Here is a 20,287-nt window from a genome sequence, read left to right on the forward strand (position 1 = left end):
GGATGAGCAGTAAGCGTCGTCTCAGCACCCGTCCGTGCGGCAAGACGGCCGCACCGCTACTCCCTCGCTCACCCCAGCTGGTTCTTCGTCCCACGCGCTCCGCGCACGCATGGAGGCTCGAGTTGCGCTCATCGCGGCAAACGAGCTCCTGCGCTACCGTCCGTCGACGACGTCTATGAAGAATGGCTCGACCGCATCGCCGAGCTCGTCCGCGCCGCAGGGGGCTCTCCCGTGCCGTCCGTTCCGCTGCACCGCACCCCGCCCCGCGCGGGCGACGAAGCTCCGGCGGCGCCCCGGCCGCCTCCTCCTCAAGAAGGCGCCATGGCTCCAAGGCGCGTGGCCCCTGGGCGGAACCCGCTCCGTCAGGTGCCAGCGCGGCAAGAGCAGAGCTGCCAAGGAGTCCCTCGCCCGCAAGAAGCTGCCCGGGCGCTCCCTGCTCCAGCACGTCGCGACCATGCTCCTGCTCCCGCACGTCAAGACCCCGCGCTGCTCCCAGCTGCAGCGCGTGGGGACATGCAAGACCAAGCTCTCCGTCACCCAAGGCCTCCCATGGCCACAGAAGGCTGTCGTGCCTTCACCATCGAGCTACGTAGTGTCGCGTGGCCCGACAAGTTCAAGCCAGACCTGCCTCCTCGTTACGATGGCACGGCCGACCCTACGGAGTTCCTCCAGCTCTATGAGCTGGGCATCGAAGCTGCCAACGGAGACGAGAAGGTCATGGCGAACTGGTTTACCATGGCGCTCAAGGACGGGGCCCGCACCTAGCTCCTGAACCTGGCTCCAGGCACGATCTCCTCCTGGGACGAGATGCGCACCCGCTTCATCGCCAACTTTCAAGGTACTCGCGACCGGCCACCCGCCGTGAGCGACATGCGCCGCATCAAGCAACAAACCGGAGAGACCCTGCAGAAGTACATCCAGCGCTTCAACAACGCACGCCTCAAGATTCCCAAGGTGACCGAGAAGGCCATCATCTCAGCCTTCTCCGACGGCGTGCGCGATGTCAAGATGAAGGAGGAGCTGGCGATGCATGAAGACCTGTGCACTTCCTTGGAGCTGTTCAACTTGGCAACCAAGTGCGCCAGGGCTGAGGAAGGGCGTCTCTCCCTCCTCGAGTTGCCTGCCGCAGACCCAGAAGAGAAGAAGCCCAAGGCCAAGGATGTGAAGCACAAGGGGGCTGCCGTGCTCGCGGCAGAACCAGACACCAAGCGGGGCAGAGATCAGCCCGAACCTTCCAAGGGCAGTCGGTACTGTGTGTACCACGACCTCCACACCCACAACACCAACGAATGTCAAAAGCTCCGAGCCGTGCGAGAAGGAAGGATCGGCCGTCGCCCCGACCGCGGTGACCGGGGCTACGGTCGAGGAGGAGGAAGGAACGCAGGACGCTGGGAAGACTGCTGCCCGCGCCAAGGGTGGCGCGATCGACCTCGCGAGGATTGCTGGCAAGACCCGCCTCGCGAGGGAGACTGGAGGGATCAGCCTCGCGAGGATCACCCGCAAGGCAACACGGGCCTCCCTCCGCTACCGCTGCAGCCAAGGAGAAACGAGGACCGCCATCAGGACGAGGGGGCTGGGGGCTTCCAGGAGCCGCGCGCGATCGCCTGCATCCTGGGCGGGCCTCAAGCCCCAGCCTCTCAACGCATCTTCAAGCAGTTCGCCCGCGAAGTGAATGCAGTCCTCCCCAAGCTCGAAGCCACGCGCCCTCTCAGGTGGTCGGCGTGTGCCATCACGTTCAGCTCGGTAGATCAGCTCAAGTGTACGGCTACAGCCGGAGTCCTCCCGATGCTTTGTTTCTCAATCATCAGCAACATGGTGGTCACCAGGACCCTCATCGATGGCGGGGCAGGGCTCAACGTCCTGTCCGTGAAAACATTCAACAATCTCCAAGTGCCCTACAGCCAGCTTCAGCCAACCAAGCCTTTCTCCGGAGTCACCGACGGCTCCACGGTCCCGATTGGGCAGGTCCGCCTCCCTGTCACCTTCGGGCACGCGACAACTACCGCACCGAGCTCATCGACTCCGACGTCACTCACATTCGCCTGCCGTACAACGCCATCCTTGGGTACCTAGCGCTGGCCAAGTTCATGGCCGTAACTCACCACGGCTACAACGTCCTCAAGATGCCAGGAAGTGGCGGAGTCATCACGGTGCCCTGTGAAGAGAAGGACATGGTATGTTTCCTGGAACGATCCTTTCAGGCCGCGTCACTGGAAGACTCGGATCGCGGAAGCAGGAGGCTTCCCGAGACCGCCCCCAAGAAGAAGAAGACATCGTCAGGCGCGGCCCCTCAGAAGGCAGGCCCTTCAGGGCCCGCGCCTGCCCAGGGGGAACCTCCTTCCATCACATAAGAAAGCGCGCCCGGCGCCCTCCTCAGGCAGGGCTCGAGGGCTCTCCCCTGGAGGGCCACCGACCTGGCTAAGGTCACGAGGGAGGTGCTTGGGCACCACATGAAGGCGTGTTTCGAAGCACGTTTCTCTCAAGAAGAAGTAAGGCAAGGAAAGCTAGACCCTCATGAGTTCATCAGCAAGGCCATTCAGGAGCTACAGGAGTCAAGAGTCATGAAAGGCGGCCGCCGCCTACCAGCTGTGGCTTCCCATCCAGGCGAGGATGGAGGGCTGCGCGTCTGCATCGACATACCAGGGCTCAATCGAGTCGCCTCTCTGGAGCGCCTCTGGCCCTCGCGAGTGGGGCGCTGCGAAGGTCCACCCCACAGCTATGTTCGCATGCCTTACGGCTTGCCGAACGCGGCTGCCACGTACCAGCGCCTCATGAGGGGCATCATGGAGGCACAAGAGGCCAGGCGTTCCGCAGCCCTGGCGGAGATGGAGATGGTCCGCGAGGAGCCACCAGCACCTCCGGAGCCTCCCGAGGCCCCTAGGCCTGGGGGCTCGTGAGGATCGGCTTCCGCAGCCCACCGAGTCTGCTACACCAACACTCCTTCGTCCTCAATATCATCAGGTGACATCTTTCAAGTTTTACTTCCAGCTAGGAGCGCCCCCCAGGGCTGCATTATTCCCAGGCCGCGTGGGTCCGTCCCTGCGGCATGTATCCCTTTTATTTCATGTTGTTAGCTTACCTTGTTGTGGGCGCCCCTCGGGCTGCATCATCCCCAAGTCGCTCGGGCCAGGCCCAGCGGCAGGTATCCCTTTTGCGTTTATTTCCGGCTATGCGTTCGACCCACCATACTTGATTATTTGATGCCTGTCCACGGCACCTCTTCTTCTCCATGCCGACCACTTGCATGTTAAAGGGGGGGGGTACCTGAGCATCGCGACTCAGGACTCTTACTGGCTCTCCAGCCCTCACCCTCTGGCCTTGTCCACGGCATCGCGACCTGGCATACCAGCGACGGCTGAGACCAGCTCAAGGGCCGGGACCCGAGGACGTAGAGTGTCGGCATCTAACCAAGTTTGCAGGGACACATCACAAGATAAGGCCCAGTGGCAGGCGCAACCCGCCTAGAGGTAGGGCCCCGTGAGTCCCGCGTTGGCTCACGGGTGCCCAGATACACCTCGCCAGGCCCTACCGTGCCAGCCACGTGTCAGGGCGGGGCTGTACACGCCCCGGGGGCTCCTCCCGGAGGGAGCCCCCTCCCACGTACCAGTGGAAGCACCATGCTCCGCGCTGGCTGACGACAATGCCGAGGAGCGGCTATGCCCGTACACATACGGAAGCGCTATGCTCCCCGCTGGTGATAAACAACTGAGGGCGGCCCCCGGGCCGCACCAACCTCAGGGAGCCCAGAGCTCAGTGTCTAGCCTCATCGTAACGCCTCCCCTCGGGAGTGCCGCGCGAGGGGGCTGGGCACGGGGGCTGCGCCTGGGTCACGCCCAGACGCACGCCACCCAGGCAGGCCCCCCGGGCCTGGTTCGTCGCGCGTCTCTCCCCGTGCGGAGCCAAGGTACGAAGGTCGTTTGAGCGTCAAGGGGGACTCCTGAGCATTGCGACTCAGGAGCCTAACTGGTCACGTAGCCCCTCACTCCTTAGTTCCGAAAGGCTAACGACGGTTGAGGTATGCGTGCGGCCGGGCTCTGCAGACGTAGAATGATAGATCCACCCACATCACACCTCCCTACTTACTGTTCGTGTGCCAAGGGGGACTCCTGAGCATCGCGACTCAGGAGCCTAACTTGTCACGTAGCCCCTCACTCCTTGGTCCCGTCCTGGTTTCCGGTCGGGGCTAACGGCGGCTGAGGTATGCGCGGGGTCGGGCTCTGCCGGCGTAGAACATAAGAAAGTAGGAAGGAAAAGCGTAAATTTCAAGGAATTCAAAAGCAAATATTACAGTCCACACTGTTATCTCAATGCCAAACACAAGTTTAAACGCCTCCCCGAGGCATGATACATGTGGAGGAATTAAAAGCAGGACATGAGCCACAACGGAGTCACTTGTCGGCGGTGGAGCAGCGCGGAGTGGGTTCGCCTCATGGAGCAGCGGGGTCGGCAGCGTCTTGCTTCGGCTTGGTGCTGAAGGCCCGGAACTTCCCCAGCAGAGCCTCCGCGCGACCTTTTACGGCCTCGGCAGCGGCAGCGGCACGCTCGCCGCTTATTGGCTCCAGCAGGCTATCGAGGTCGGCGCCGGGATCGCAAAGGTAGATGTGGGTGAGGACCCGCGTCAGCGCTGCAGAAGACAGGACACGCGCCTCGGCCTCAGCCGTGGGGCCAAGGCCAAGGGCGACGTCTTCAAGAGCGCGAACCAGAAAGAGAAGCAGCTTGGCGGGGCCGTCCTCGGCCCCAGCCAGCGGGCTCTCCAGGCCGCTATCGTAAAGCGTCCTCAGCGAGGAGCGAGCCTTCGCCTCCATCTCCGCGAAGGCCACGTGGTCCTCAGCAAGAACCTGGGCCTTGTCGTCCAGCTCGGCCTTCCTCGCCCCCAACTCCTGCTCCAGCGCGCCTAGGCGGTCACGGCGCCTCCTGAGCTTGACCTTCCTCTCCTTGACGGCCGCCTCGCGATCCTTCACGCCTTCTTCCTGCTCTTGGCGAAGGCGGGCCTCTTTCGCGAGCTGGTCCCGCAGGCCTTGCAGCTCGTCCTCCAGCGCCTTGCAGCGACCACGGACGTCGACCACCTCCCCCAGGGCTGCGTCACGAGCAGGCTTCGCCTCAAGGATGGCCTGCCTCTCCTCATTGCAAGCCGTCGAGGCCTGGACCAGCGCCGCCCGAATCGAAGCGTTGGAGCGAACCCATCCTGAAGCCAGCTCCAAGCGCCCGGCCACCAAGCAAGGGTCGGCGCCAAGAAGATCCTACCACAGTCGGTCCAGCTCAGCAGCAGCACGATCTAGAACGGCATGAGGAGTCGGAGAGACAGCAGCCGGTGGAGCAGGAGGAGAAGGCGGCAGCGCGACCACAACATCCTGAGGCGGAGCCTGCTGCGCCCTAACGGCTGTAGTGGCGGAAGCAGGCAAAGGCACCTCGGGAGTCACTTGGGCCATGGGGGCTGAGCTCGCCCCAGCCGGCTCAGCCAGGCCTCGCGAGGACGACCGGGCAGGAGAAGCCCGTGCGTCGCGGTCACCCTCCTTCGCGGGCAGAGGCGCTGCCACGGATGGAACCTCAGGAGCTCCCTTCGGCTTCTTTGCTGCGGGCACCAGCCTATCCAAGAGATGCGGACGTCAAGCCTCAGAAGCAGAACAAGAAATAAAGACAAGAATCAAGCGCTTACGGGTCGTCGCCAGTGAGCTCAAGCGGCCTCCGGCCAAATTTGAAGCCTGAAAGCCGGCTGGAAGGGTCAACCTCGGGAAGCTTGGAAGCGGAAGGCGCGTCTGCGGTCCGCCTCGGGGCCGGGGCAGACCCGCGGGAGATCAGCCCGGTCCTGTCCTTCTTCGGGATCGAGGGCAAGCTCCCGCCGTCCTGCTCGTCATCATCCTCGTTGTCATCGCTCGGTGAGAGGCGGAGAACGCGGGACCTGCGCCGGGGGAGGGGAGCCCTCGACTCTCCGTCAGTCGCCTCGAAGTCAGGCCCTTTTTCCCGCTCCCCTCCTTCCTCCTCTTCGCTGGAGTCGTCGGAGGACACGTCCACCGATTCCCTGGGAGTTTCCATAGGCACGGGCCCGTCCCCGTTGAAGACGGGCATGGACTCCACTACCTGCTCCCAGTCGTCGCGGAGGAACAAGGGCGTAGGAGCGCCCTCCAACCTCGCCACATCGCCCCCCGACCAGAGATTGGAGGACCGCAGCCAGATCTTTGTTGGCCAAGGCCGCGGGGCTCGGATGGGGCCTCCACATCAGAAGTGAGTACTGCCGAAGCGGAGCCAGCTGGTGCTCCAGGAATTCCCTCAACAGCGACGCGCCGGTCAGCTTCGCCGCCGCCATGTTGGCCGGCCTCAGATCCGTGTCCATCTTCTCCAACACCAGCTTCGCGTGGGGGTCCGCGAGCTCCGCTCGACCCCAATCGCTGGAGCTCGTGGGTTGCTCCGTGGGCAAGATCAGCCGAGGGTGGATGCGCCCAGCATCTGCCAAGACCCACTTGCTCCTGAAGCCCTCAATCCTTTTCCCGGGGTTCGAAATGGCAATGGCGCCACCGTACGCGATGAAGCTCGCGCACGCAGAAGCAGGACCACGAGAGGTCCGGAGGTAAAAGTAGTGGCGCAGCAAGGCCACTGAGGGCTGCACCCCTACGTGAGCCTCGCAGTAATAGGCGAAGATTGCCAGGAGAAGGACGGAGTTGGGGTGGAGATGCAGAGCCTGTAGCTTATAATGGCAGAGGACAGAGAAGAACAACTCGGAGAAGGGAGGCACCAGGCCAGCAGCAATGGCGCTTACAAAGAACAGATAGAAGGTGCTCCCTTGGCCCTCAGGGGTGGCGGAGCCGGCCTTGAACACCTTCGCCCCGTCGATGCCCTGCGCTGCCGCCATCCGGCGCAACCGGGCAAGGCTCGCCTCCGACACGTTCGGCGAGTCCAGGACAAACGAGTACCAAGCTCCGGTCGGGGACTGACGAGGCGCCATGGCTTCCTAGGTCACGCGGTCGGAGTAGATCTGGAAATTTTGGAGGAAGGAAGGAGAGGCGCAAGAAAGGGGATCTGAGCAGCAACCGGAGAAAGCAGAAAGCAAAGCCCAGGCAGATGCCGCTCCTTTATCAACTCGCGCGGTTGCTGAGGCGCCCACGTCCAATCAACCGCCACGCGGCGCCCAAGGCCGCAGGCTGTTAGGGCCCGCGGCGCTTCGCCCTTGCCCTTTCGCCTCCCTGCACGGCCAAGTCCGGGCGCGCCTTGGGCCCGGGGGCTACTGTCGGCGTTCTGGAAACGGGGGTCCCCAGACTTGCCTGCCTGCGGCCTACGGCATGGCTCAAAAGGGGGCCCAGCACGGCCCATCTTCATCAACACAGACTCAAGATCCTCGCGAGGGGCCAAGCCTCGCGGGGCAGACGACACGGAGCTTCCTCAGGCACGACCTCATCAGGCTGGCTCGCGAGAAGGCAGAGAGATCAAGGCGGGGTACCTCACGAGGTGCCCGTGACGCAAGCCATGACGACCAAGGGCGCCAGGCGGGCGCCAGCCCGTGCAGTGTCCTCCTTTCCTCTTTGGTGCAAAGGGAGCAAGCGCAGGCGGGAGCATCAAGCAAAGGCGCCCGTTTCGATGCAACGAGACCAAGACCAGTCCAATGGCAGGGAGGGAGTCATTGTAGAGCCCAAGCCAGCGTCACCACCAGAGTCTTTGGCAGACGATGACCAACTTTAGTCAGGATAAGTGTACCAGATGTTCCCCTTCAAAATGGCCAATTGTTAGCGCCCTTCCTGCTCAATATTTGGGAAGAGGCCCAGGGCCATTGCCTATAAATAGGACTAGCCACCCCCAGGGTAGGGGGGATCTAGAATCGGCCAACCCTGAAACAAGCTGAGACCGAAATCGGAGAGAGAATCGAGAAAAGAGAGAGAGGGAAGGGTGACTGAACTCCTCCTAGCAGTTCATCCCCCCGGCCAAGAACAAACCCTCGCGAGGCTATTCTTCCTTGTATTGTTCATCATCATCAGCCCAAGAGGCAATCCACCACACCACACACCAGAGTAGGGTATTACACCACAACGGTGGCCCGAACCAGTATAAATCCTGTGTCTCTTATGTTGTTTTTTCCATAGCTTAGATCTTAGCAAGGCGGAGGGGTACAGGTAGGTAAAAGGCAAAATCTCCACGCGCACTCCAATGTTCGAACCTCAAGGGTCTGCCGGAACCCGAAATCCGACACACATTGCACAATAGATTATTATGAATGAAAAGGCCAAGTTCCATGTCAAAATGATACGGGACGTGGCTTAGATGTCAGGGTATAATGCTGAGGCTATGTTGAACAGTCCCTAGGACCACGATTCCAGCACACCTAACACAAGAAGCCATCAACTGACAGCAGTTCGTTTACAACATGCCATTGCACAAGCGGCAGCATCAGGAACATCTCTACTGTTTCTAATGCTAACATGAAATCGTAAGCAACCACGCCGTCGTAGATCTCCGGCCAGTCCCCATGCTATCACGGCATCGTATGCAACCACGCCAGCAGAGATCTCTGGCAAGTCCTCATGCTAACACATGGCATCATATGCAACCGCACTGTCAGAGAAGATCTCTTGTCAGTCCTCGTCCATGACATCAAGAGCAGGTATTCGTCTGAAGCGTCCGCCGTGCCTTAGGTCCCCTGATATTGGCGATCTTGACTCTATTCTTTTCTTCTTAGGCGTAGAATGTTCACCGGCTACTGATTCAAAGAGTTCTCCCATATTTGACATGTTGGGCCTCTTCTTATCCGGCTCCTCTTTCAGGAAACTGAACACATGCACCCATAGAAAATGTTAGCATGCTGCAAGTCTACATTCAGACACTGAGCACTGTTTCACTTACTAAAGAGTTACAACCCAGAAAGGAAAATGCCAGTTCCAAGGAAAGAACCAAAGTGTACCTCTCCCGGATGATCTTAAACGCTGCCATTGTCGCATAAGGTAATCCAGTCTTTGGATCACGGTATCTACAAGTAAAGCCAAGCCTAAAATAAGATTATCACTTCAAATAACAACCATGGAGACATAACCCACTCTCAGCTTGTAACAGAATGCATCAGTTCAGGTGATACTAATGTAGGAGTATGTTCATTTCAAATCACCGAATCAAGTACTCCCTCCAATCCATATTACCTGTCGCTCAAATGGATGTATCTAGACGTATTTCAGCGCTAGGAACACCCATTTGAGCGACAAGTAATATGGATCGGAGGGAGTACTACCTTTGCTATTCCATCACGACAGAACACACTGAAGAGTACAACAATTGCTAGAACTAGGGTGTGCACAAAAATAATTCAGGCAATGCAATTTGTATGGGATTGTTGGATTGGACATAATCTGACACTCTCTAACCAACAGACACATATATATCACAATAAAACAAACCACCACCAACCAACACTGCACTGTAAAAACACGCAGCGATTAAAAACCAGAAACATGTGTGCATAATTTTATCAAGTGAAATATGTAATTGTATAAACATGGATGGAAGGAAGCTCCAACTTCACATACAAGGGAAAAGGAACATGAATTAAGGAATGAGCAAACTAGTGTACAGAAAACATACTTGGCAGGAAGTCCTGTTACAATGCAAACAGATTTTTCCGGATCTACAATAACAAAAATTAATACAAGACTACATTGAATTCAAACTGCCAGATAAATAAAAATGTACAGCACCAAAGAGAAACCAACACTTACAAGGAGTTGAAGTCGTACAAAGTTCAGACCCAAATGATGCCCCATTAATGAATTCCAGACGTGATTCCCCTAATTCAGCATGATCATAACTAGTAATCAGCACGCGTAGGATACAGGTTCTTATAATTGAAAAAGGCAGCACAAAAGGAGCAGCTTCTAAGTTCAGTATTCACATGTAAGCAGATATGCATATAGTAGTTACCATCTCTCGAGTGAAATCGAAGTGTAGGACCCTCATAGACAGCTTTCTGAACAACAGCTTTTTTCTTCACCTCCTCCTCTCTTGCCAGTACACGTTCAAGATTTCTCATGTTCATAATCTCTAAAATAGACAAAGGTAAACTAGTCAATCAACACTGGCAGATTCCATCTTTATCTTTGGGAAAGGCACAACGAAGAGGGAAACAGACCAGTTTCAGCTGCTTCCAAGAGCATCTCTTCTTGTGTCATACGTTTTTCTTCTCCCTCTTTTCTCTTCTTAATTGGCTGGTACAGTATAAAAGAGGGAAAACAATCAATCAGCCTGAAAATGCCATTTGTTTGGTACTACAAGATTCTGTTGTCCCTGAATATACTAATAACCATGAATGCAATACGTGGAGGGCTGCTGTACGGTTTACAGACCTTAGCAGTAGCTTTCTTTTCAGCACGTATTGCTTCTCGCTCAGCTTGTCTCACAATGACAGATGTTCTGGTTGATTTCCTGATCGTTTTCTCAGACTCCCATTCATCAGGAACATCTGATTGTTTGGATGAAGTTGTCTTATCAGGATTCTTGTCATCTATGCCTTCATCATCCTCTAGTTTGATGACCTTATTCTTCTTCTTCTTCTTCTTGGCTTTCATTTTTTTCATGGTCTTCCCAGGGAAAACTAGCCGCTTCTTAATAGGTAATCTGGTCCATAATCAGGGCACGATTTAGATATATATAACTGACTGTTACGCAGTGCATGAATGTGCTCTGATATGCTTATGAGCTACCATGAAACATGTGTTACCTCTCACTCACTTCCTTCTCTGGGTCGTCGTCAGGTTGAGGTTCCTGGAAAGGAGTTGGATTAGCACAGGCAGTGAGAAAATTATTATGAGCAACAGAGCAAGAGAAGACCAACTTTACAAAAGCTACAATGAATAAGTAAACCAATTGAACAGATTGGGATGAGCAGAAGGAGGGATCTCACATCTTCATCGAAATCACTGTCGAATACATCACCAGCATCCTGCTCTTCCTGATAGTTATCATCCTCCTCGTCCTGCCAGAAAGGACGGAGCAAGTTGAAGAACAGTAAACAGCTTATGAATATGAGCAGAAGAGATGATTCCGTAGCAACCGACGGACCTCCTTCAGGGCTTCTTGGCCCCAGAAAGCCTCGTCAAGCTCGACCTCCTCCTCTACGAGCTTGGTTATCCTGCGCAATCAGGGGGGGCAGACAGCGTAAGGAGAAGGGAAGATAGGTATAGGGCGAGGGGGAGGGAGAGCGAGGAGCAGGGAGACCACCTCTTTCCTCGGGTGGCACGCGCCGCGCGGTCGAGCAGGATGGGCGGCTCCTCCTCGCTTGCGGCGTGGTCGGCCATGGCGACTTCACCGGCGGCGAGATGGCGAATGGGTTCGTCTCGCGGTGCCGTGGGGGATTTGGGAGAAACAACGAGTTGGGACGACCGGACGAGTGACGGCCCAAATCTATGTTAACACTACCGGCCCAAAACAGCCCAAATATATATTTTGAGCTGTAAAGCCCAAATCTTTAGTCTTTCCTTTCTTTTTCTGAGATGATCTTTAGTCTTTTTTCCTTAATCATAAAAGTTTTACTTCGTGTCTCTAGACGCTACATGTCGGCCGTCTGATAACGGAAAAAGATCAACTGCCTCTATCACTTTTAGATGGATCTGCGAATGGCCATCCAATCTACCCACATAAGCAGTGACATCTCTTTGCAACCAGAGTGATGTTGCAATAGGCCCTCTGCAATAGGATGCTTATTGCAATCACCTCTAAACATTATTTTCCTCCTGAAAATATTTGCAGCAAAAGTAATGTTGCGGAAATCTTTGCAACAGAGGGCATGTTGTAGAAATGTTGTTGGTCGTTTTCTAACATAATTTTTCCAAAAAAAGCTTGTGTTGTAGAAAACCTTTTGCAATAGATGACATGTTGCAGAAACGTTGCCACGACGGCTAGCGAGCTCGCCGGAGAAGCATGCTGATGCGCCCTTCCTTTTCCTCTCCTACTTCTTCTCATCCCCTCCCCTCTCATCTTCATCTCTCTTTCCACCCCGCTCTCTCACTCGTTGCATCCCCGTGTAGGCGGTAGCTCTTTCATCTCTCTCTCTCTCTCTCTCTCTCTCTCTCTCTCTCTCTCTCTCTCTCTCTCTCTCTCTCTCTCTCCGCACGCCGTGTAGAATGCGGCCTGCACGTGGCCGCCGAGCATGTTTGTTGCTGACATCGTCGGTGTGCTTGTTGGTGGCGAGCGCCGGTGGCGGCGATCGAAGCAACACAGGGAGGTGGCGGCTCGACGGGGAGCTCGGGAGGAGCAAGGGAGATATCTGCTCTTGAGAGATCCATATTCAAATCCTGCAACATATCAGTTGTTGCAGTTGGGGAGATTGCAACAACTGCTCAGTTGCAAAACCTAGACTATGTAATAGGTTGCTCCCGAGCCATCTGTTCAAAATAAAATCTGACGGCCAAGGAGACGAGGGACGCACGCGTCGTCGTTATTGGTCGGGTGATGTGAGCATTTCCCCTAAGAAAACATCTTCTTCTTTCCCCATGCTCCATTTTATCAACTGTGGAAAAAACACTTTCTTGAAAAGACTATGCGAAAGCATTGTAATTAAACTAGTTGTGCATGAAATTTTAACTTTTGATTTTCCGCAATTTCGCTTGTGAAATTTTAAATCAAGGTCATATGTAATATCTTTTTTCTAGCAATGGTCATATGAAACATCAACGCCAGAAGAATCAATATACGGTTCGATGGTAAGAAATAAAGTTAGGGTTCGTGCTTCTCGTCGGCGCCGACGTAGGTCCGCCTTGTCTCCGGTGGCACTAGGGCCATGGAGGTGCGGTGGATCCTGACAAAGACCGGCAGGAGGGCTCCATTTTTAGTCATTTTTCTCAATATTGTTAGGGTTTGTGTCCTACTCAGGAAGGCGAGACGACGGCGGCTCCCTGAAGATGGAATAAAGGTCTCCCCACCTAGCCCCCATTCCGGTAGTGCGTTCTTTGGTGGATTTGCTCGGATCTCGTCGTTGTTCGTCTACATTTGTGTCTTCGGTTTGGATCTCTTCGATGTACGTTATTCTTCATCGGCGGCGGTTGCTGTTCTATGGTGCTGGTCCTATGGGGTCTTAGCACAACGACTTCCCGACTGTCTACAACAAGTTGTGTCTGACTCCGACGATGGAGGGGCGATGACGGCGGCGTGCCTTCGGCTCGCTTCAGTGCTTGTAGTCGTTACTAGGTGATCTACGGATCTGAATGTAATTTTTATTTCTGGTGCTCATTGTACTGCCATGATTAAAGATGGATAGATCGAAGTTTTTCTTGCAAAAAAAATGGTTCGATGGTTAGGAGTGTTGTACGCCTAGCACATCAGGATCAAAACTCTTAGTTTGACACCCTATGTATCTGTAAGGTGGAATACTTTGTCAACAAGAAATGATTTTCTCTTCGACAATAAGACATTTGCGGTAACTTTGTCGGTTTTAGAGTTTCGGGACTTTGATCTTGTGTGAGTGTGTGTGTCAGTCTTTGTTTTTTGGTCGAAATGTTAGTGTGCGCATAATAGAGTAGAGGAAAAAAGGAAATGCATAGGAAGGAGATGCGGTCACTGCCCTAGGACACAATCGATGACGGCGAAGCAAAAAAGACGACGAAAATGCTCCCTTGTCTATGTTGTCTTCTTTGCAAAATTAGTTGTCACTTAAACAGATATACTTTCTACTAAAGGTCTTATAGTATTTTTTTACAGAAGTAGTATCTAACAATAATACTAGGTCTTAAATCTCAACTGCTTTCTTCGATCCATATTAATTATTGCTGATTTAGTATAATTGTGACAAAACTCTATGATCATTGCTTGGAAAAGAATCCACATTCATAAACTGAAACTACTCGCGTAAATTATTATTACCTTTAACCCTGATAAGTGTCACACATGTGACACGAATACATGACAACTTCGAACGATTTTCATGGCAAATTGAGTCACGCAAGGATGACAACTTATCAAGCATGACAACTTTCTTTCCAGATGGTAGGTTTCATTTTTTAGGGCTTTTTTTTCTATCTCGGATGGTAATTTTAGTTGGAAAAAAAACGTGAAGACGTATGTATCGTGTGCCATTTATCATTTGGAAAATTTTAACATTGGCAGATGAACCCGATAATCTGCGTGACAGAATTAGTGGCGGGAAGAAAGCTAGCGAACAGACGGGAAGGATAAGCAAGCAGTCCATGGCCACAGGCGTCCGAAGCCATCAGCACATCAGCCATGCAACAACCGCAGCTGCAGCCCCGCGTCCGCGCGCGCGCTTTCCTCCACGCCGCCGTCAAGCTCAACCCGAGGGGGAACCCGTTCCTCCTGCGCCGCCCCGCCGCGTCCGCCGGCGGCGCCGTCGCGGGCGTCCAGCTGACGGTGTCGGACTCGGAGCTGTCGTCCCGGGGCTTCGCCGTGCGGCGCACCGCGGAGGGCCTGGACGTGGCGGCGCTGAACGAGGTGTTCGCGCGCGTGGGGTTCCCTCGGCGGCAGGAGGAGCGGCTCCGGTGCGCGCTGGAGCACAGCGAGGTGGCGTGGCTGGCGTCGGAGGCGACGGGGCGCCCCGTGGCGTTCGCGCGCGCGGCCGGGGACGGGGTGTTCAACGCGGTGGTGTGGGACGTGGTGGTGGAGCCGTCGTGCCAGGGCCTCGGGCTCGGCCGCGCCGTCATGGAGCGCCTCGTGGCGGAGCTCCGGCGCAAGGGCGTCGGCAACATCGTCCTCTACGCCGAGCCCAGGGTGGTCGGGTTCTACCGCCCGCTGGGGTTCGCCATGGACCCCGACGGCATCCGGGGCATGGCGTACTACCGCAGCAAGCAAAACCAGAAGCAACAGTGATATTCTATACATTACTGCCATCACCATTCATGCATGATCCATGCATCTCTGCTGTGCATTTCTTTCTTTCTTTTTCGCTTGTTATGCCAGGTGATTGGATGGAGACAGATCGGAAATGTTGAAATTGATCGATACACTTAACACTGCTGCAGTGCTGAGTACATGAGTATATATGAGATGGATCATGGAACTGACCATCTGAATTTCTCTCTTGTTTGCTTGGCACTGGAAATCGGAAATGTTCAAATTGATCAATATCAATACACTTACATAGTTACATTCCACTGTGATCGACGAACAATTGATTGACGAACACCTTACACCAGAGAAACACAGGAGTATATGAGATGGTGCAATTCACTCATGAGCAAGATCAAATCAAAGTGAAGTAGAGAAAGCACAACCAAGACCAGAAAGGATTCGAAAGCATCGAGCGACCTCGGTCGGTGATGGCACGTAGGTAGCCGTAGCCTAGCGGTGTCTGCGGATCGCGCAGGCGGAGAGGAGGACGAGGAGGATGAAGACGAGGACGGCGAGGAAGGAGGCGACGACGGCGCCGCTGGTGCGCTGGCAGAAGCCGTGGAACTGCATGCAGATGGGCGCCCAGTTGGCGCGCCGGCTCCCCTCGTGCGCCACGTACACGATGGCCGCCGCCGCAGACGCAGCGGCCGTCAGCAGCACCACCATCACCGTGTCGCAGACGAGCAGCAGCAGCCTGACGCCGGTCGCCTTTGGCCGGATGATGCCCACGATGGAGAAGGGGAGGGACAGCACCAGGTACCCCGCGGCGACGGCGTTGGCGACCATGAAGAAGGTGAAGGCCGGGAAGTCGTCGAACCTGGCGCGGAACTGGAAGTACTCGGTGAAGACGGAGAGCGTCTCGTCGGAGGTGCCCGTGGAGATGGCGGCCGCGAGCGTGGGCCCGAAGGCCGCCACCCTGAGCAGCAGGTCCACGAAGGCCATGCAGCGCCGGAAGCCCTCGGCGCCGCTGCGCAGGATGAACGGCACGCCGCCGCCGGACTTGCGCTGCTGCTGCTGCTGCACCGGCGCGGGTGCGGCTCCTGGCGGTGGCGCGGCCGTGACCGGTGCCTTGCCGGTGGTGTCGTCCATGTGGATGACGGTGGCCTCGTTGGTGCTGGCCATGCTGGCTGGGACGGCTAGCTGCTCTGCTCAGCTGCCAGGTACTTCCTGCTTGTTTGGAAGATTGAGATGAAGATGAAGATTGCTTGCTGAGTAGAGACCATGGCGCAGTGCAGCATATATGCACACAGGCAGCATGCAGATCAGGTGCAGAGGTAATGAATAGTTGGAGGAATGATTGATTCAAGAGCTTGATGGTGAAGAAGTTGAGAGGGATGTAGCTTAGTGTGGTTGGGTTTGCAGGAGTGGTTGCTTAGTTTGCTGGAATTTGCTTTGCTTTTCTAACTGCTCTGCATTTCATCGATGCCGGAATAGGAGTACAGGACACGACCGGGAGCAGTTCAACTGAAAAAACGAAGCGTACAGATATCCTCACACCTATTTTAGCAAAAAAGAAGAAGAAGAAGAAGAGGCAAAAGTTCAAACAAGGTGGCGGGCATGGCAAGGATGTACTCCCTACGATTTCCGTCTTCCTAAATCTTCTCAATCGGCTGAGACTTGGTTACGTCTCAGTCCACGTTATATTTATGGGATCATATATTGAGATTCGTGCAAAAAAGATATTCTGATCTTCCTTTTCTTTTCTTACATGGTATGTCGTTTGACTGAGACCTAGTCACACCCTTATTTTTAGTCAGCATATAAAATTTATCTCAAGTCTAATTATAAAGTTTGACTAACTTTATAAGAAAAAAGGTCGACATTCACAATATGGAACCAATAACTTTAGATGCATCATGAAATTAATGTTCATACTACATAACTTCAGTATTGTAAATGTTAATATTTTTTAATTTCAAACAAATCTTACACGGAGTAAAAATAAACACGAACGGAGGGTGTACCACAACCGAGTAAACTAACGTGTTCGGATCCCCTCCACTCAAAAAACCCAACCATAATATTGCACAGAAGTGCTTATTTTCTCGAGTCGAGACGACGCAAGAGCCTTGCGCTTCAGTTCATTCAAAAGAAAACAAGTTCCAAGCCTGGGAGATGGCCTAGTAGGAGCCCAGATGCCGGAGCCTGGCTTCCGCTCTAATCCTGGCGAGCAGGGAAGGGCTCTAAGGCCTAGCATGCTCTAAGGTACTCTCGTTGCGCTGCTTCCACGCCATCCAAGATGTAAGCAGAGCACAAAAGCGTTCAGATCTACAGACATTACTGCTTCCAAAACATCCATCCCAATATAGCTGACAATTTGCTCAACACCCAACAAGCAGAGTAAGCAAAAGGAGATGAAAGAAAACATACCCTGTTCAGTGTTCACATCTTCTCCAGAAATGGAGGTACTATACATCAGTAATAATTTCGACGAACCAGTGCAGTGCACCGAGCAACTCTTAACTAGTGCCACAACATACCCAAAGGAAGCACAAACGACATTTCATACTGTACACACGGACCCGGTTTTTGTACAAACATTTCATATCGACTTGTATGAGCAAAAACAATCTACCGAGAACTCAACTGCGAATCTGTTGACCAAAACATAAGGTTCTCGCTTTGGAAGCTGAGACGAACTTGGAACATCATGTATGGTGTCGAGCTACTGTTCTATGATCTGCACGATGGAAGGGACAGGCCTCCGCAGAAAGCCGCAATGATCAGGTAAAGTAGCAGCACAATGACCGCCGTCAACACCGCTCTGCAACAAACGCACAACAAGAAACATCTTAGAAGCTGCCAAACAGGTTAAACTGACATGTACTCCCTCGTTTCTAAATATAAGACCTTTTAGAGATTTCAATACGGGCTACATACGGATGTATATAGACGTATTTTAGAGTGTAGATTTTCACTCATTTTGCTCTGTATGTAGTCCACATTGGAATGTCTAAAAAGCCTTATATTTAGGAACAGAGGCAGTAAAAGTCAACAGAAATAAAACTCTGGTGTTATAGACAGCCATTGGTTGGTTACTTGGCTGCACTTGCCAATAGTAGCCACTAATTACAAGATTTCCTAGTCGGAACATGGGTTTCTGCGATTTCAGTCATGACACACCACACTAACTTAAGCCATTAAACTAGAGAGTTAGAGGATGTTTGGATGAGGGGTATTTTTTTTACAAAGTTCTAGAATTTACTTCAAATTATAAAAGCTCCTCTAAAGTTACCCCTTACCCAAACAGTGTAATTTACTCTATCTGTATAATTTAGCCATATTTTCTGTAAGGAAAGCACATACTCCCTCCGTCCGGAAATACTTGTCGCAGAGATGGATGTATCTAGACATATTTAAGTTCTAGATACATCTATTTTTATCCATTTCTTCGACAAGTATTTCCGGACGAAGGGAGTATCTTGCATTTCTCATAAAACTTGCTTATGTTCAGAAATGACAGTTTCCAGCCAGACTGAATCTGGGGACACGGAAAACTACAACTGGCTGGAATCTGGTTATGCAGATAACAGATCTGGAGGTGCTTTGTGGTATCAACAGGGAGTTGCACACTGTAAAAAAAACTTTTTAGAAAAACTTTCAATGGCCATGCTACTGATCCATAATTGGCTGCTAGTGTACTCAAAAGTTAACAAGAAGAACAAGAAAAAAATACTGAAGATGGAGATGTGTGGCACTTACAGAAGCTTGACATTCTTCATCCAGAGAGCTCTCCGAAGCCTCTTGGATTGCTTGCGGAAGTGAAAACCGCTGTCCTGCATTGTGGAGGTCTTGTCTACAAGAAGCGAGATGCGGTCGCCTCTGTCCAGAATCTTCTCTATGTTGTCAACCATGACGGTGTGTATCTGCACGTTTCGCAAGCATAAGCACTGTATACTCAGCACAGCTAACTAAGAACATACAACAGAAATGTCCCAAATGCAAGCATCTTGTGGTACTCGCCTCGCTGACTTCGCCGCGGAGGCGGTTGAGCGTGTCGGCGCTGGGGTTGCTGGAGAAGAACTCCATTTGCTGGTGCAGCACCCTGGCGAACTCGTCGTTCATGGCATAGGCCAGCGCGGAATGGGCGACCCTGCCGTAGTTCTTCATGAACCTCATCTGGATGTCCTCGAGATAAATGAAGGGAACTCTCCCTGCATCATCATGAACAGACGGCATGGCAAAGTGTTAGCAACAAGCAGAATGATTGCACATAGACTACTACTAGATGCCGGCAAGGCATGACGATGATCTACAATTGGTTGCTTCAGTACACAAAACTGAAAGAACTGTCCATGATGAACCGAAAAATGCAATTCTATCCCAACATCTGAGATCAGGTCATGTTTGTGGCGGCACATCCCGCTGAGAGGAGAAGCCGAATCTAACAAGAGCTTCCTGAATTCAGCATAACTGACTAACTAGAGGCTGAGTGGAGGAGGGGTTAGTGGTACTGACGTCCGAAGGTGTCGTTGGCCATGCAGAGGAAGGTGAGGCCGTCGGCGGGGGAGCGGAGGACGTGGAAGATGTAGCGGTCCTGCGCGAAGCAGAGGCGCGCCTCGGCCTCGGAGGGGAGCTTCTCGAGGATGCGGCGGGCGACGGCGCCGGCGTTGCCCGAGACGGCGGCGAACTCGGCCAGCACCACCGTGCCCCGCGCCACGAGCGCGTACACGATCGCCATCCTCCTCCTCCTCGGTCCCGAGGGGCGGGGGCGGGGGTGGGAATCGAAATTGGAACTGGAGTCGGGAAGCGGAGGCGGCCTGAGCTGATCTGATCTGGCCTTGGGTTGGGTCCAGGAAGACGGAGGGAGGGAGGCAGGCGTGTAGTATAACTGATTGGGAATTTGGGAGGAGAGGTGCGATGGATGTGGGGGTTTCGAGCGGCGCCGTGCCGTACTGCCGTCGACTACCGTTTTCTATTTAGTGTATTTTCTCCGCCCAATTTTCTTTCTTTTTTCCTCCCTTCCTCCCACGACTTGCTTTGTACTTTCATGCCGATGCCGTGCTGTTTGCTTGTTAGGGCATCTCGACCCGTAAATTTTCTCCCACATTTGTTCATGGATAGAGAACCGGTCCGTGAACACGGATGCGGAAGGATGACATCAACACTATTTGTATACATCTGATCTTTCTCATATTTTTTTAAAGTTCGTATGATCAAATAGCCGCATGCAAAAGGTACAGACATTCAAATAGCTGCATGCAGCACTAGTTTAAATTTCAAAAAGTTCGGAAAATACATCCCAACATCGTTGTCGCCTTTAACCGCCGATTGATACTCAATCAGATCGTTCTTCAGCTGCTCGTGAGTTGTCGATTCTGGTTCGAAAGTTGGATAGGATCACTCACGTTCTCAAATTCCGGAGTTGCCGCAGCATCGTCACCCTCATCCTCGACGATCATGTTGTGCATGATCACACAACATGTCATCACCTCCCACAAGGTTTCTGGATCCCATTGTTTAGTAGGTCCACGAACAACTG

At 53.5% G+C, this 20,287-nt stretch overlaps 4 protein-coding genes across 4 annotated transcripts; 1 reads left to right on the plus strand and 3 right to left on the minus strand.

Moving 5' to 3' along the window:
* Nucleotides 1-8,168: 8,168 nt before the first annotated feature.
* LOC123147682 (SWR1 complex subunit 2) lies at nucleotides 8,169-11,356 on the minus strand. The gene is made up of 11 exons (XM_044566954.1): nucleotides 11,188-11,356; nucleotides 11,029-11,098; nucleotides 10,871-10,942; nucleotides 10,688-10,731; nucleotides 10,314-10,584; nucleotides 10,100-10,175; nucleotides 9,892-10,011; nucleotides 9,690-9,758; nucleotides 9,556-9,598; nucleotides 8,885-8,950; nucleotides 8,169-8,751 (listed from the first exon to the last, which is right to left on the minus strand). Exons 1-11 carry the CDS (start codon nucleotides 11,262-11,264, stop codon nucleotides 8,559-8,561), a joined length of 1,101 nt encoding a protein of 366 aa, XP_044422889.1. The 5' UTR covers nucleotides 11,265-11,356; the 3' UTR covers nucleotides 8,169-8,558.
* A 2,747-nt stretch (nucleotides 11,357-14,103) lies between these two features.
* Nucleotides 14,104-14,991, plus strand: LOC123147684 (serotonin N-acetyltransferase 2, chloroplastic). Its single transcript, XM_044566956.1, has one exon. It carries the CDS (start codon nucleotides 14,185-14,187, stop codon nucleotides 14,782-14,784), a length of 600 nt encoding a protein of 199 aa, XP_044422891.1. The 5' UTR covers nucleotides 14,104-14,184; the 3' UTR covers nucleotides 14,785-14,991.
* A 21-nt stretch (nucleotides 14,992-15,012) lies between these two features.
* On the minus strand, nucleotides 15,013-16,361 carry LOC123147683 (casparian strip membrane protein 2). The gene has a single exon (XM_044566955.1). The coding sequence runs from the start codon at nucleotides 15,925-15,927 to the stop codon at nucleotides 15,256-15,258; it is 672 nt and encodes a 223-aa protein (XP_044422890.1). The 5' UTR covers nucleotides 15,928-16,361; the 3' UTR covers nucleotides 15,013-15,255.
* Nucleotides 16,362-17,160: 799 nt separating this feature from the next.
* LOC123147686 (vesicle-associated membrane protein 714) lies at nucleotides 17,161-19,676 on the minus strand. Its single transcript, XM_044566957.1, has 4 exons — nucleotides 19,264-19,676; nucleotides 18,769-18,959; nucleotides 18,508-18,671; nucleotides 17,161-17,569 (listed from the first exon to the last, which is right to left on the minus strand). Exons 1-4 carry the CDS (start codon nucleotides 19,484-19,486, stop codon nucleotides 17,479-17,481), a joined length of 669 nt encoding a protein of 222 aa, XP_044422892.1. The 5' UTR covers nucleotides 19,487-19,676; the 3' UTR covers nucleotides 17,161-17,478.
* Nucleotides 19,677-20,287: the final 611 nt, after the last annotated feature.

Source organism: Triticum aestivum, chromosome 7A (genome assembly GCF_018294505.1).
Source record: "Triticum aestivum cultivar Chinese Spring chromosome 7A, IWGSC CS RefSeq v2.1, whole genome shotgun sequence".
NCBI classification, from domain to species: domain Eukaryota; kingdom Viridiplantae; phylum Streptophyta; class Magnoliopsida; order Poales; family Poaceae; genus Triticum; species Triticum aestivum.

What these genes read in the sequence shown, in the direction of transcription:
- LOC123147682 (XM_044566954.1), bottom strand. Translation starts at nt 11,264, where the DNA reads ATGGCCGACCACGCCGCAAGCGAGGAGGAGCCGCCCATCCTGCTCGAC. An exon ending in CGTGCCACCCGAGGAAAGAG is followed by an intron (nt 11,099 to 11,187) that starts GTGGTCTCCCTG and finishes CTGATTGCGCAG; the next exon opens with GATAACCAAGCTCGTAGAGG. An exon ending in TTGTACGACTTCAACTCCTT is followed by an intron (nt 9,599 to 9,689) that starts GTAAGTGTTGGT and finishes TTGTTATTGTAG; the next exon opens with ATCCGGAAAAATCTGTTTGC.
- LOC123147684 (XM_044566956.1), top strand. Translation starts at nt 14,185, where the DNA reads ATGCAACAACCGCAGCTGCAGCCCCGCGTCCGCGCGCGCGCTTTCCTC.
- LOC123147683 (XM_044566955.1), bottom strand. Translation starts at nt 15,927, where the DNA reads ATGGCCAGCACCAACGAGGCCACCGTCATCCACATGGACGACACCACC.
- LOC123147686 (XM_044566957.1), bottom strand. Translation starts at nt 19,486, where the DNA reads ATGGCGATCGTGTACGCGCTCGTGGCGCGGGGCACGGTGGTGCTGGCC. An exon ending in GGCCAACGACACCTTCGGAC is followed by an intron (nt 18,960 to 19,263) that starts GTCAGTACCACT and finishes ATGATGATGCAG; the next exon opens with GGAGAGTTCCCTTCATTTAT. An exon ending in ATGAAGAATGTCAAGCTTCT is followed by an intron (nt 17,570 to 18,507) that starts GTAAGTGCCACA and finishes CGTTTGTTGCAG; the next exon opens with AGCGGTGTTGACGGCGGTCA.